Source organism: Mercenaria mercenaria, chromosome 4 (assembly GCF_021730395.1).
Source record: "Mercenaria mercenaria strain notata chromosome 4, MADL_Memer_1, whole genome shotgun sequence".
Lineage (NCBI taxonomy): Eukaryota > Metazoa > Mollusca > Bivalvia > Venerida > Veneridae > Mercenaria > Mercenaria mercenaria.
The window spans coordinates 64,442,953-64,457,668 of NC_069364.1; the positions used below are offsets into that span (position 1 = coordinate 64,442,953).

At 35.0% G+C, this 14,716-nt stretch overlaps 1 protein-coding gene across 1 annotated transcript; it reads right to left on the reverse strand.

The window, feature by feature from the left end:
* Window positions 1–456: 456 nt before the first annotated feature.
* Window positions 457–14,319, reverse strand: LOC123551966 (cytochrome P450 4F1-like). The gene is made up of 11 exons (XM_053541518.1): window positions 14,079–14,319; window positions 11,080–11,236; window positions 9,307–9,488; window positions 8,384–8,508; window positions 7,472–7,534; window positions 6,971–7,094; window positions 5,836–5,968; window positions 5,098–5,227; window positions 2,675–2,956; window positions 1,623–1,688; window positions 457–1,356 (listed from the first exon to the last, which is right to left on the reverse strand). The coding sequence occupies exons 1-11, from the start codon at window positions 14,238–14,240 to the stop codon at window positions 1,251–1,253; spliced, it is 1,530 nt and encodes a 509-aa protein (XP_053397493.1). The 5' UTR covers window positions 14,241–14,319; the 3' UTR covers window positions 457–1,250.
* Between the last annotated feature and the right edge of the window lie 397 nt (window positions 14,320–14,716).

The window sequence follows — 14,716 nt, forward strand, 5'->3', positions numbered from 1 at the left end:
GCAAAATCTTACACTGGCTGGATTTCTGTTGAAGCATCACTGAAGACTATATATAAGTAAAAAAGAAATGAAAATTCTGTAAAATATTTCTGTAATGTATTTATATTTCATTTATCAGTAGACAAAACGCTTTCAAATGATACCAAAATTATATGAGCTTTGTTACATAGAACTTGCATATTTGTGGATCGGATACATACAAATAGATGGCAATACCGTACCATATCTACGAAAAACTCGAAGAACAATAATGAGTAGTATACGTTTATTTCGAATGTCATGTAATAAAATAGTTAATAGTTTACTGGTCAACTTTTCATTTTTATGCTCCTACATTTATGTGGGGTGCATATAGCGTTGCTGCTGTCCATACGAACGTACGTCCGTATGTACTTAAACTTTGTGTCCAACTCCTCCCACACGATTTTTTTTGTCTGTCAATTACAGAAGAAGAGTTTAAATGTACATGAGGTGTTTTTTTACAGATAATAAAATTTGGAGATTGTGTTCATTATTCTTTTTTACCATGTATATGTGTCAGATTGTCCGTCTGTTTGTCTGAAGGCATTGTCGCCACCACGTTTTGACTCAAACCCACTACCTTGCGTGTATCAGCCAACACCACTAGGCCTGTGCATCACTTCTAAATTCCCCCAGATTAAGGCTAGTTCGCGACTTCGTGTGAAAAAATCACTGAAAATCGGACTTTCATTTTCAAATTCCTTTATTAGCAACACTAATTTCTGGTTATGGTATAGTACGTGAAAATGTATTTTAATCAAATTAAAAGCAATTAAGGATAGCAATAAAAGAGCAAATGCATCATTGTTCACGAAATACCTGTATTTTACGGTACCGTACTTCAAATTCTTCGGGGTTTTTTATTTGAAGGATGGTCTTGTTAAAATCATACCAGTTTATCCGATCGATGCCCGGTAACATTTGAAACGAAAGAAAAGATTCAGCACTATCTTATTATATACTCAACAAAACTTTTTATTTAGCCAATGTCTTAAAAATTACTTAAAGTACCTCTTTGAAATTTAGTGTATGCTCAGGATCAACCTCTGAAGCCACAAAAATATTAAGAATTTACAAACTAGCTGAAAACTTTGAGGGAAGGAAATCAACAAGAGCAAAGTAACTCCGTTGTCCTGTCGGTTGGTATATTGTGAGATATGTATTTCCAGTTAAAAAAATTAAAATTCATTCTCATGAATGGAAACGTTGTCAAACATGTAGTTTCTCCCTTAGATGTTCCGTTTTTCAGCAAACATGTAAATTCCATCCTTCGTTCTCATAACAGCAGACATATTCTTCCTAACTTCATGGTTCGGGTCAAGTCTAAATGTGAAACTGAAATTATATATATAGTAGATCTCTACTGATAAACACCAACTAACGTGCATAATTGTTTTAAAAATAGGCTTCTGTCGCTGACAGCTGTATAGTAATAATTTAAAACATTTTATGTTTATAATATACATTGTATCAGTTTTAACTTTAACTTTATTCATAGAGTATCCAATCGACATAATTATGAAAGAAATTTTCTTCCTGTTATGATGATTTTTTTCATTTTAATTTAAGACATGTAAAAGGTTTAGAAAAGCTTTGCTTACTTCCTTAATAACTTTGACAAAACAACTTTTTCTTCGTTCATTGCAAAATTCTGGCCAATACAGTTCCTGAAATATAAGCAAACTTGAACAAAAGAAACTTTATTATCAAAGAAATAATCAGCTTAAACTGCTTTTTATAAGCTAAGACCTCTCTCGGTTTATTGTATAAATTATGTTCTTTCTTTATTTCATTAAAACGATAAAACCTGCACACATTATTTCCAGCATACTGTAGAGTGTCAATTATTATAAATTGTTTAACAAGAGCTGTCAATAAACCGATGTACGAATACCACCATCCCCTCCCCTCACCTCTCACCCCTGACCTATATATCCTTGGCACAGGCAGTGCGACAACATTCTGACAGAATAAAACTAAGATCATTTTAAACAGAGTTATGTTTCTTGCGAATTAAGTTGGAATAATTGCGAGTTATGAAGTACAAAAAGGGAAATAAATCAATAATTATATAAGAATGAGTTATATTTCAAGGCTTTTGCACTTTATCTTATTGAGACCTCATTTTACGGATTCACATATATGATAAATAAATCAGAAAAGAGTTAACAACATGATATGTTAAATAACAAACAGACAATTGTACATTTACATGGTGGCCACAGTCAGTGATTTACAATAATGACATTCGTATATTCTATTGCGAGCAAAATTTTGAAGGCAGATATTTACGGACTTTCTAGCATGTAAACATAAAAAGCAAGATATTCAAAGGGCGTTAAAAGCTGTAGCTAATGATACAGACTTACTGAATGAGTTATTTCCCTTCGTAAGACCGCTTTAGATCAAAATTTATATAAAACATATTGGTTATTTTCATTCTTTTAAAATTCTAGTTATTTTTTTTCTTATAATTGATAACAGTTTGGCCATTAAACAAAGTCCATACTAAAAATATGTATTGAGGAATAAGCAAATCACTTTAAAGTACACTGATTTTTTCCTCTACAACTTGTTCAGGACTATAGCACTATTTACCGATAGAAGTGAAGCCGACAAAAGAAGAAATGGAAACAAGAAAACAATTGTTAACCTTGGTCCAGCTGAAAACGGCACATACTGGAAATGTTCGATCTTGTCGATATTTTCCTTTGAGAATCGTTCTGGTTTAAACTCCATATGGTCCGGACCCCATACATTTTCCATATGGTTCATTGCCCAAATGTTTATCTGGATAATTGTCCCTTTTGGTGCAACACGATCGCCGAGATCAAATTCGTGTGCGGTGTCCCGGCTCACTATTGGTACCGGGGAATGAAGACGCATTCCTTCTTTGATACACATTGTTAAATAGTCAAGTTTAGTTAGATCTGACCTGAAAACATTAATAGAGATGTCTACTAAACACATACAGAATAAGACATTAAATTCAAGACATATTTGCCACTTTGACTAAGACTATGAAAGTATTTCTTTCAGATGGCTATGTAAGAGAAGTGACTTGATTCGTATAGGTTTGATATAGGTCAATCCGAATTCTGATGATGATGCATACCAAATATGCACATGTTATACGCTCTACTCAGTTTGGTTTCAAACGTTTTAGACGATTTTACTAAGGTATGAAATGACAGGTTGACATGGCGTATGACCACTTCTGACCACTTCCTGATTTCTATAAATTTGATACAGGATCATTAGATACATAAAGCATTCCTAAGCTCCAGTTATTGTTGCGTCGGAGATGACTTTTAAATAAAAAATCTGTAAATGTATATAAAACAAGGGAATGAAGTATTGCCAGGCAAAACAAAGTCCCTAACTGCACGGAATGTAAACAATGGCTCCCTCTCTTTGGAGGTGAGTTGAAAAAAAGAGCCAATGATAGTTCGCAGCCCTAATGACTGAAATTATACAAGAAATGAAAACAAAGAAAGAGTGTAAGTTGGTGTTTTACTTTCTGTAACAAATCTGACCTTCTTTCAAAAATAGGACAATGTTGTTCCACTCAGAAATGGTTATACTTGTTATGTATACAGATCGATTTGCAGTGCGAAAGCATGATGTGGTGACTTACCAGTGTTAAAAGGCCATGTACAAGAAGGTAACGTAATTTCTTTCCTATAGTATCATAATGATTTGATAAACGTTTGGATTAAAATTTGTATATAAAAAAATCTACAATTGTTGTTTGCCTATATCGACTAAAACTTTAAAAAGTATCTGTCGATTATTCATTTTAAAATCGTTGATGGGAAAATGTGAGAAAAATGTAAAAAAAAAAAACATCATTATACACCAACAATTTTATAATTCGGTGCATGTAACACATGAGCTTATGTTAAGATATTTTTCAGTCTGGATAGGAAAAGATCGATGTTGGCTTGATCTAGGGGTCTTGGTATTGCGCATGACACATTGTCTCCTTAATAATATGAGAAACAGATGTGTCAAATAATATTAAATCCTTTGATGGATCACAGAGTAATGTACCGGACATAAAGTGAAACCATATTGACATTCGACCTCTAAGTTTGACCTTGACCTTTGAGATTGGTGTCTAGGTGTTAGGCATGACGCATTATCTTTTTATGAGGATCTTTATTGTCAAGTTATATTAAAATCACTTTATGGATTGTTGAGTTACAGACTGGACAGGAAAAAAAGCCCACTGATCTCCAAGTGTGACCTTGACTACTGAGCTAAGACTCCTGGTCTCGCGAATGGCATTTCGTCTCATCATGGGGAACATACGTCCAAAGTAATATTGAAATTCCTTAATTAATGACAGACCGGACACGAAATTCATGAGGTACGGACACAATGACAGAATGACGAACGGACGGACGAAGAAGAGCAATTCTTTAGTCCACGAAACTGGTTTTCAACTAGTAGGGGGGTAATAAATGACCCTGACACGAAGTCGTTTTTATGCCACGTGTCATGATTTGTATACGTGTGATACAGGTAAATTAGGTGATGCCATATAACATAGATCGAAGCTCCATCTACTGTGGTTTCAGAGAGTTTCCTATACAAAACAAGTGTCCTGGGGAGCGCCAATTTTGCTCCTGTGGTAGGATTCCTAAAAGTTTAACACAGGTCAATTACGTTATGCTACATATACAATTTCTAACGTCAACCTAGATCTTTTAGAAAATTTTACGTTTTTTCCCTTCGGCACCACTATGTACTCCATTGTTATTTGTAACAGTTCCGTACAGGTGAAGTACATGTGAACTGGCAAGTATCTAACATCTAATGCCATTGTGGTTTCAGAGCGTTTTTCTTATATTTCTATGTAAAATAAGTGGCAACTAGGATATGGAGCCACTTTTGACCCAGAATCGTTATTTGAATACATGTCACTTGATTGACGTTATATTTCAAATATCTAAACCCCGAATTGGCGCCACTTAGAGCTCAAGGCTATTGTTTTAGTATCATGGTGTAATGCAAGTCCATTGGATTTTTCTGCGTACATAATATTTTATGTTTTGAATGTCTTTTACATACCATTCCAAATCATCACTTTCCCTGTCGCAGAGTATTTCGTCAATTTCCGCCTGACATTTCCGCTGGCATTCGGGATTTCCCGCCAGAGAATACATTATCCATGATATTGCACTGGCGGTTGTGTCATGACCTGCAAGGTAATCATGTTTGACCATAAATGCGTGAAAATATGTTTTAGTATTTTATTTTGATATCTTGATAAAGCTGGAGACACATATACAAGTTCGCGTTACATCGATTTAATCTTGACGGTCACGTTGTTATTTACAGCTTCAAGAAATGCAAATAAAGAAAACCATGCAGATTGTTAATATATTCAGATACCATTAAGATACAGTTCATTAAGAAATCGCGGCGAAGTACTTCACATTTTGGATATAGAAACATGGCGTGAATGCCTCTATGCGAACGCAACGTGATGCGATAGAACGTTTTTCTATTCCAGTAAATGCCGTAATGTAGCAATTTTGCCGTTTCAGTCATTTATATTGCAATGAAAGAGAAAACAAACTTCATATATAAACAATGAGTCGAGGTTTGTGTAACGACCGTTTGGGCTGTGGTTAAAGTTCACTTGACAGTTTCATACTTGGAAAACTGGAATATACCTCCTTTGGGGTCAATATTTTTTATTTCAGGAGAACTGGAATGCAAACACTATATATGATTTAATTAAATTGCTTCATTAACATTATTTATAATAATTGTAACTGAAAGCTCGTTTAATGTTGACGTAACCTTCAAACAAGAATGTGTCCACTTCGTTCCTGATCTCCAATCTTGTGAGCTTGTTACCCTCCTCATCCTGGGCTGTCAGAAGAATATCCAAAAAATCAATGTAGCGACGGTTTTGGGGACCTTCCGAATCCTCCTGCAGAATAAACAAGAGGGTCACGATAACCCATTATCGCTCACCTGTTAAATATGCTACATGCAATATATAAAATGTGGCCTCCAAAGTGTTAACAAGCTTTTCCTTTGATTTGAGCGAGTGATCTAGTTTTGAATCAACCTCACCCAGATACAAACTTGGACGTGGAATCATTTAGACAAACATTCTGACCAAGTTTAATGAAGATAGGGTCATAAAAGTGGCCTCTACAGTGTTAACAAATTTTTACTTTGATTTGAGTGGTGACCTAGTTTTTCACCCCACATGACCCAGTTTTTAACTTGGTCTGGAGATCATCAAACTAAACATTCTGTGAAAGCTGTATCAAATCAAAGAACAGATGTAAACCTCTGTATGGCTGAACAAAATTCAGCAACCTATGACGGAATCTAGCTGGGTTTCGAAACGAACCGAAATAGTATTTTGGATTAAGTTGTGTGTAAGTGTGGTTAAAATCGAATGTAAAATGTTCACAAGGTAAAAATTAAATTTTTTTAGCTCTTTTATGGGTCAATCATGGGCAATAACTCCGAAACCTATGATTAGATCTGACGGATTTATCATGGAGTCCAAGATATATTGTTGTTATTAATATTTTGTTTAAGTTTGTTTCAAATCAAACCATAAATGAAGTCTCTGTATGGCTAGCAAAATTTAATGTTGGCCCTTTAAGGGGTCATAACTTTAGAAGCCATGAAGGGATCTGGCCAGTTTTCGAAAGGAATCGATTGCAAAATATGGCATCTATCGTGTTCACAAGAAATTGTGGACGGACGACGACGGACAACGGGCGATCACAAAAGCTCACCTTGTCGCTACGTGACAGGTGCGCTAATGAAACAAATACTGAATTTAATAATAGGGTTAAGTTAAGAGGAAAGTATAACACAAACTGTAGTGAATTAATTAGAATTTTTAAAAAGTGTCGAAATAACGTTATCAGAGAAGAGCAGCCTGATTTACATATTCAAAATAGTTTACCAATGCCTCCCTTCGCTTGTCGATAATTTCCTCCGCTACTGAGTGAACAAATTTACAGTCCTTATTGCACTGCCGTCCGACTTTACTTAGATTCCAATAGAAGTCAAACAAAGTGATTGGATGCCTGTAAGGATTAACAAAAACATGTTTATACCGTTTCAAAGATTGTTGATTCACAACATACTTCTTTCGTATTTTAAATTGCACATACGTGAAATCTTACAACATTGCTTTCGTTATTACTATAAACATATATATCATAACATGTGTTACTTTTTGAAAATCCTGTGAAATATTTGATAATATTTGAATGAAATGCACTAAACAGCCAGTTAAAATATGGGGATATGCAAATGTGTTAGATCGACTCTTTTTTTTTTTTTTACAAAAGCTTTATATCATGAGTTTGACAGACATCGTATATTTGTTTACACCTTTTCTATTTCTGTAATTTGATGAAACCTTTTGTACCTTAGGAAGAATACAATGAGTAACACTTACATGAATCTGTAGACTAACCCATCTGTTAATCTATTCACTGCTTTCACGTATGGATTATTTTCCCTGTAATCACGAGAGAAGAATGATTATGTATACATTAAAGAATTTCTAAAAGGGGGCTAGAAATAACCTGAAAATGCCGACACTACTTGACAGGACAGTTGCGTGAATTTATTTGAACTCGGAATATCAGTATTAAATATTAATATAATATACATGATGTATGTGTAATGTAAACGATATGGGTCACAATTTCAGACAAGAAGCGATATCTTAACACAAAGCACAATGTTTGTAGATATATTTGTGGAGCACCATAAGTGATATACACAATTTATGTTTTATTTTGTTATATTCTTTGATAAAGATTCATTAATCAGTTCTTGAGAAACAATTGTTTTAAAGTAAGTCTATTTAGCTCTAGTTGCCTCTAAACGGGACAGGCTCCCCTATTTGGGAAAAAAATTTAAGAGGAAATTATAATATTGGTACAGACAACGTTTGATGAAGATCCATCACGCAGTTCATCAAAAAAGTGGTTTTAAGATATTTCTATTTTTACCTCGAATGGGCTCTTAAAAGGGCTATTTTCAAGTTGAGCGGCCGCTAAAATTTGCCAAGACTTAGTGCCCCTATTTGAATAGAATTGGGAGAGGACCGTATAATAACCCTACAGACGAACTTTGATGAAGAATCATCAAGCGGTTCATCAGAAGTAGTCATTTAAATTCTTTATATTCTTATAAATCGGCCAATCTGAAACATTTAAAAAACCGTGATAAAGGACCGTGCCAGGATGCTGCACTGACAGACTGTGTGCAATTCTGACCGGTAGTTTCAGAGATGTCATTTTAAGAAAAGTATAGACGGACGACGAGCTCGTATCATAATTGTAAGAAACTCGTTCCTTACCCAGAGTTCTGTATATCTTTGCTGTATGAAAATGCGCATTTCATTATTATCTCCAAGGTGCATAAACAAACATGCTGGAAAACTTCGAACCTCTCACCATCTTCTGCTTTTATCAAAAGCTTTTTCTGAATCGTGAAAATAACAAGAGCAGTTTGTAAAACCCATATTCCCCTCTGATAGCCTGTCATACACTGCTGAGTATTTTATTTTAGTTCATCTAGTATAAAGTACTGACCATACCAATTGTTGATCTAACGACATGACATACTTCTGATTTTGATGGTCCAGAATCCAAGTGTTTTCTATTTATTCATCAAAATCTGCGTTCAACCTTAATTTCATTATGGCATGTTGAATTACTGACCTCAAAAGCTATAGGGGTCATCTGCATATGACAGCCTATCATGGTACGAATTTGAAAGTCGTTAGCGTACGCGTCCCCGAGTGAGTGAGTTTGGAAAACATTATCTCTCTCAATGTCACTGTGACCTTGACCTGCTGACTGAAAAGTGTTGACCACATGCAGTCACTACAAAAAAGGACAACAGTAGGTCTTGGGGTCTAAAATTATTGATACTGACCCAAACTACAAAAAGGATAACCAACTGACCGCAGTTAATCTTCCTATGAATAAGGTTTGACCGCTGTCGGTGAAAGTGGTCCTCAGTCCTATGAAGATTTTACATAGTAGATCTGAGTTTTCTCTACTGATATTCAAGACCATTGATACTATGACCTTGACCTACATCCACAAATCAATAGGAGTTATCTGCTACAGTCTAATGCGCTCTCTAGTCACTGGTCCACTGACATAGGTCAGGAAAATATATCCTGCTTCGTTGTAAGGTTGGGATTGGGGTTGGGGAGGGTCTACAAAATAGATTTATAGTTACAAAATGCATTAGATCTAGTTCATTGCTTACAACAAGTATATCAGCTGACTGGTTGAACACTTTGGTGTAAGGCTTCAAAATTTCAAAGTGGAAGGCGGGAGTTAGCAGACGTCTATTTCGCGCCCATTTTTCTCCATTGGCTGCAAGCAAACCATCACCTAGCCACGGTTGTACAATACGGTAAAGACCAACCAGTCCTTTTGATTTTGGTTCTGTTCAAATGAATGATATACTTTTGTTGTTGTTGTTTTATATGTCAATGCAATACATTTAAAGCAAAACAATTTACAAAGTTTTATTTTCGTTTCACTTTCTCATGCCATAGTTCATTTATACATACATACTTATCAAATAACTAAAACAAATACGAGAGACTCGTTTTCTATTCAGTCAAAAACTAACTAACATCTAGTGTCTAAATGGACATGTTTTATTGATAAACTATCCAGTGGCTAACTTTGTATTACACTACAGGTTATACAGCACATATCATACTGTACACTTCTACAGCACATTTACAGTACATGTCCTACAGCACATATCCTACAGAACGTATCCTACAGCACATGTCCTACAGTACATATCCTACAGCACATATCATACAGCATATGTCAAACAGCACATATCATTCAGCACATGTCCTACAGCACATATCCTCCAGTAGATATCCTACAGCACATACCCCACAGCGCATGTTCTACAGTATATATCCTACAACACATGTCCTTCAGTACATATCCTACAACACATGTCCTACAGCATATTAACAATACACATCCTACAGCACATGTCCTACAGTAAATATCCTACAGCATATATCCGACAGCGCATGTCATACAGTACATATCCCACATCACATGTCACACAGCACATATCCGACAGCACAATGTTTTACAGTATATATCCTGCAGCACATGTCCTTCAGTACATATCCTACAACACATGTCATACAGCACATATCCGACAGCACAATGTTCTACAGTATCCTACAGCACATGTCCTTCAGTCCATATCCTACAGCGCATGTCCTACAGCACATATTCTACAGCGCATGTCCTACAGCACATGTCCTACAGGGCATGTCCTACAGTGCATATCCTACAGCGCATGTCCTACAGCACATGTCCTACAGTTCATATCCTACAGTTCATATCCTACAACACATATCATTCAGCACATTATACATCCTACAGTACATATCCTACCGACAGCGTATATCCTACACATAATTTTGTGGTTTTAAACATATTCAGTGATGTACTGGTTTTATAAAAGACTTATTTTACAATATTTTCTAGTGCATATAGTTTTTTTTTTGCAACTCCGTGTAGCATGTGATAGAGTGGGTCAAACAACAAATCCGTGCGTAAGGAGATCGGTAAGCATTGTTTCTCTTAAAAATATCAGAAGACTGGCGACAAAAACGAACAGTACTGTTATTTTTGCTGTATTTTCCGAGTCTTATGTCAAATTTGTTTTGCACTTACATTTGTAAGTAACTGCTATGAAAAATCAGGAGCAATAATTGGAAGATGTTTTACCTCGCGTGATTTGTAAACTACAAGGCTCTCTTATGCGTAATTCACGCTGTAAACGCGTGTTACAAAATTCAAAATACATTTGTACAAATAGGACGATCAATTTAAATGATGTTTTATGTTTGTTTGTTTGTTTGTTTTTTCTTTAATAACTGTTTACAGAGTTTGGTAATTGCACATAAAAATGCTGTTGTGGTGTATACCAGGAGGCTAACCCCAACAGGGCTCAAAGAAAAAGAAAAATATGCAGCAAATTATAACTTACCGTTACTTTTGCAAATGTTACCCATTACTCTTGGACTACAGGCCACCACGATTGGTTTCTTCAACAGCCCCCACAGTAAGATGTAACCCTGATCCCGCCCATATTTGTTACAAACGTCAAGGAAGTAGTGAGCCCGCTCGTGGCCATCAGCAGGGAACTGAAATTGAAATTTGGACACAGTAAGAAAAGGAAATTTTCGGATAAAATTCAATTCATCGTTTGGCAGTATTTATTCAGACTGGCACAGTAAGTCAACACAAAAATATATCCTCATCAGGTGGAGATAGGTCAAAATACACATCACAATTAGATGTAACATGCATGTTGTACTACAGAAAAGTGGTCTCGATTTTTCCCTACGACATGTAACAACAAAGGAAAGTAATTTTAAGAAAGGACCTGCGCATGACACGCCGTCTCATGATGGTGTACAATTGTGCCAAGTTATATCAAAATCCCTGCATGTATGAAGAAGAAATGCTCCGGACAAAGTCATTCCTGTATCTGACCTTTGGCCTCTAAGTGTGACCTTGAACTTAGACCTAGGGACCTGGTTCGTGCGCATGACTCTCCGTCTATTGGTGGTGAACATTTATACCAAGTTATTTCAAAATCCCTCCATGCATGGAGAAGAAATGCGGAATGTGAATAAGGTAGAATCGTCTTGTCCTTGTTTCCGATCCTGGGGTTCCACACACTAATTACCAGTATTTAAAACAGACATTGCAATCAAATTTTTACAAGATGATCATTATATACTTATATAGATGTGCCCTACAAGGAACTTTGCTATTAACTTGTGATTATTTTATTTAATTATGATTATTGATAAAATGCTTTTAAATGAAATTTCGGAGTATGCCCCTATAATGTACAGTCAACTCGCCAATAGAGAATCACTGCCAATAGCGGGTCACTTGAAAATAAAATGTGAATCTCTCTTAAACATATTAGAGTATACAATGTTTAAGTATTCAGTTATATAAACTTATCATTTAGCAATTATTAGACAAAAGAAGATAGATCTAATCTAATGAGTTTGAGTTCCATGAGTAGATAACTCTTGCAACCATGTTTCCTGACTTGGATTTTAGCACTCTTGAATTCTTCAAAGTAGAATATTTTTGAGCATACCTCACAATTTCTTAGATAAAACCACACACATTTGGTACCATTTTGAAGAGTGTAACGCACACTTTCGTAGGAATAATATGATCGACTTCGATGAAAAAAAGTGCTATCAAACAGAGGCGGTCATTCAGCCAATAGAGAATCACCCATTTCAGGGATAATCAAAAGGTTGTTTATTTTGCTTAAAAAATACAAATCAGTAACATCTGATGTTGATGTTGTACTGGTTTGAACTGGCAAATCTACATAAATGAATAAGGTTCCGTGAATCAACATTTTGATTTTAGTTTTAGATATATAGGTGACGCTTATTATGCATAGAAATACCACTGTGAAAACTAGTGCTATATTCTTTGACTTAATATCTCCTGTTTGAAATGTAAACATACTGTCTCTCATTATATTATGTCTTGAAATGTTTATTTCTAATACCACAGTCATGTTTTGTCAGAAATAGATAAATTTTAAATGGATAAAAAAAATGATAAACTAGGTGACCCTCTATTGGCAAAAGTGACCCCCTATTGGTAAATCAGACAGGTATAAATATTTCATCATAACTTCAGACATAAAAGAATGATTCAAATAAATCAAACATTGATATGAATGCGAGCAATAGTTTAAGTGTTAGTAAGTTTAGATATCATGAAAGTCTAAACATTCTTCTCTTAGATAGTGACCCGCTATTGGCGAGTTATCTGTAGTTGTATAAAGGTCAAATGTTGTTATTATTTGCCGGCTTCGGATTGGTTGAAAACTGTGTAGGGAACCCGTAGCATTCAATGAGACTTCAGCTGATTGGTTAAAAATGTGTTGCTTTGAATCATGAAAATATCCTTAAAATCTTGAAATATAATGTTTTTTGTGCATTTTGAAGTATTTTATAGCTGCCTGGCTACATATTTAACTTTGAAATTAGCAATTTAGTGAAGTAAGTACTTGTTGGAATTCACCACTAAATTCCATGCACAGTTGAGGGTGGTTGTCTTTGAATGGAAATAGAAAAAAAATGGATCCTGCATGCCCATGTAAAAATGTTATTTTTTGGTGTCTGGAAGGCTATTTGACAGGGTAAATGGCACCTCATGTGTCAACAAAAGTTTTGAGGGGGGTCATACAGAGTCATTTCTTACAATGTAAGCCTATGGAAAAATTAATAGCAGTGTCTGACCTAAACGTGTATTAATAGTCTATACAAATAGTTGAATCAGTCACGGCTAATGAAACTATGACAAAAATAGAACTCGGTTATTTTTGTAAACTTTATCTTTCAAGCAATCCCAAAAGGTCGTAAAACCAATTTACCTCTCTCTCATGTCATCAGGTCATGCATATTGCGTGATATCTATACAGTATTTAAACAGAACTGATGTAGAAAAAAATGTGTATTTTCGAACTACCTGTGACCTACATATACTCTTGTTTGTATGTAACGACCTACGAATAGATATGATATTCACAGGCGGTTCCAGAGGGGTGAACCCAGCTCGCACATCCTCTAAATTAAGTCAAGCTTATTACACTTTATACAAACACCCTTTCGAAAAATAAATGGTATTGACCAAATTAAATGATTGACTAGTCCATTTTAGAAATTTAGCAGAGTAAATTAATTATACAATTATTATACAAAGATAAGCAACATAAATATTAGGATGCGGCACCCACTTTAAACTTCTTACAAAATCTGACATTCATGGCAGAGTTGTGCTCAAATAAATATTACCATCTAACATATATTTTCTTCAACTTTATCGTATCCGATGACCTCTATTGAAAACCTTTACCCTCTTTCCAAAAACTCCGGATCGGCTCCTGAAACCGCCCTTGAAATATAGAATCTATATTTTATACATTTGTGTACTTACTTGAACATAACTACCAAGCAACCAGTGGTATTTCTCAGGTCCCTTCGCTCCCTTGAAAATAGTCCGAAGTCTCCGTATATAAATGTAAAATGAAACAATATGATATACCGCAACACTTCCCAATATTAGTAAAATTGTTTGTATTATCGATGTTACTTCCATTTTAATAGATTGATAGATACACTACTCTGAAATATGTCCGCGGTAAATTGTGTTGTGCTGCCGAGAGACACGAGATTGGAGTTAACCACTTCTTTTAGCCTATAATTAAGTTCTTCTTTTAGTTTTTTTAACTGTTACCGTATTTCCCTAAATAAATTGTACATGTATATTGAACAAGTATCACAGTAGTATTGGTTTAACAGAGGTATAAGTTATAAACGTTTAAATAAATCTAAAACCCTCCCCACGTTTAAAAATATTGATCGTTTATCTGATTTATTCTATCAAGTAACAACTGAATTATACAATGACGATGATGATGATGATGATGATGATGAATTCTAATGATGTTGAATGATAATAATTTGACAGAAGATTATTTATATGATGATGATGAAAAATAACGATGTATAGTCCTTAACCAGTTTGACAACCTTCTTATAAAAATCCGACCAGGCCTAGTACAAGATGCTGTT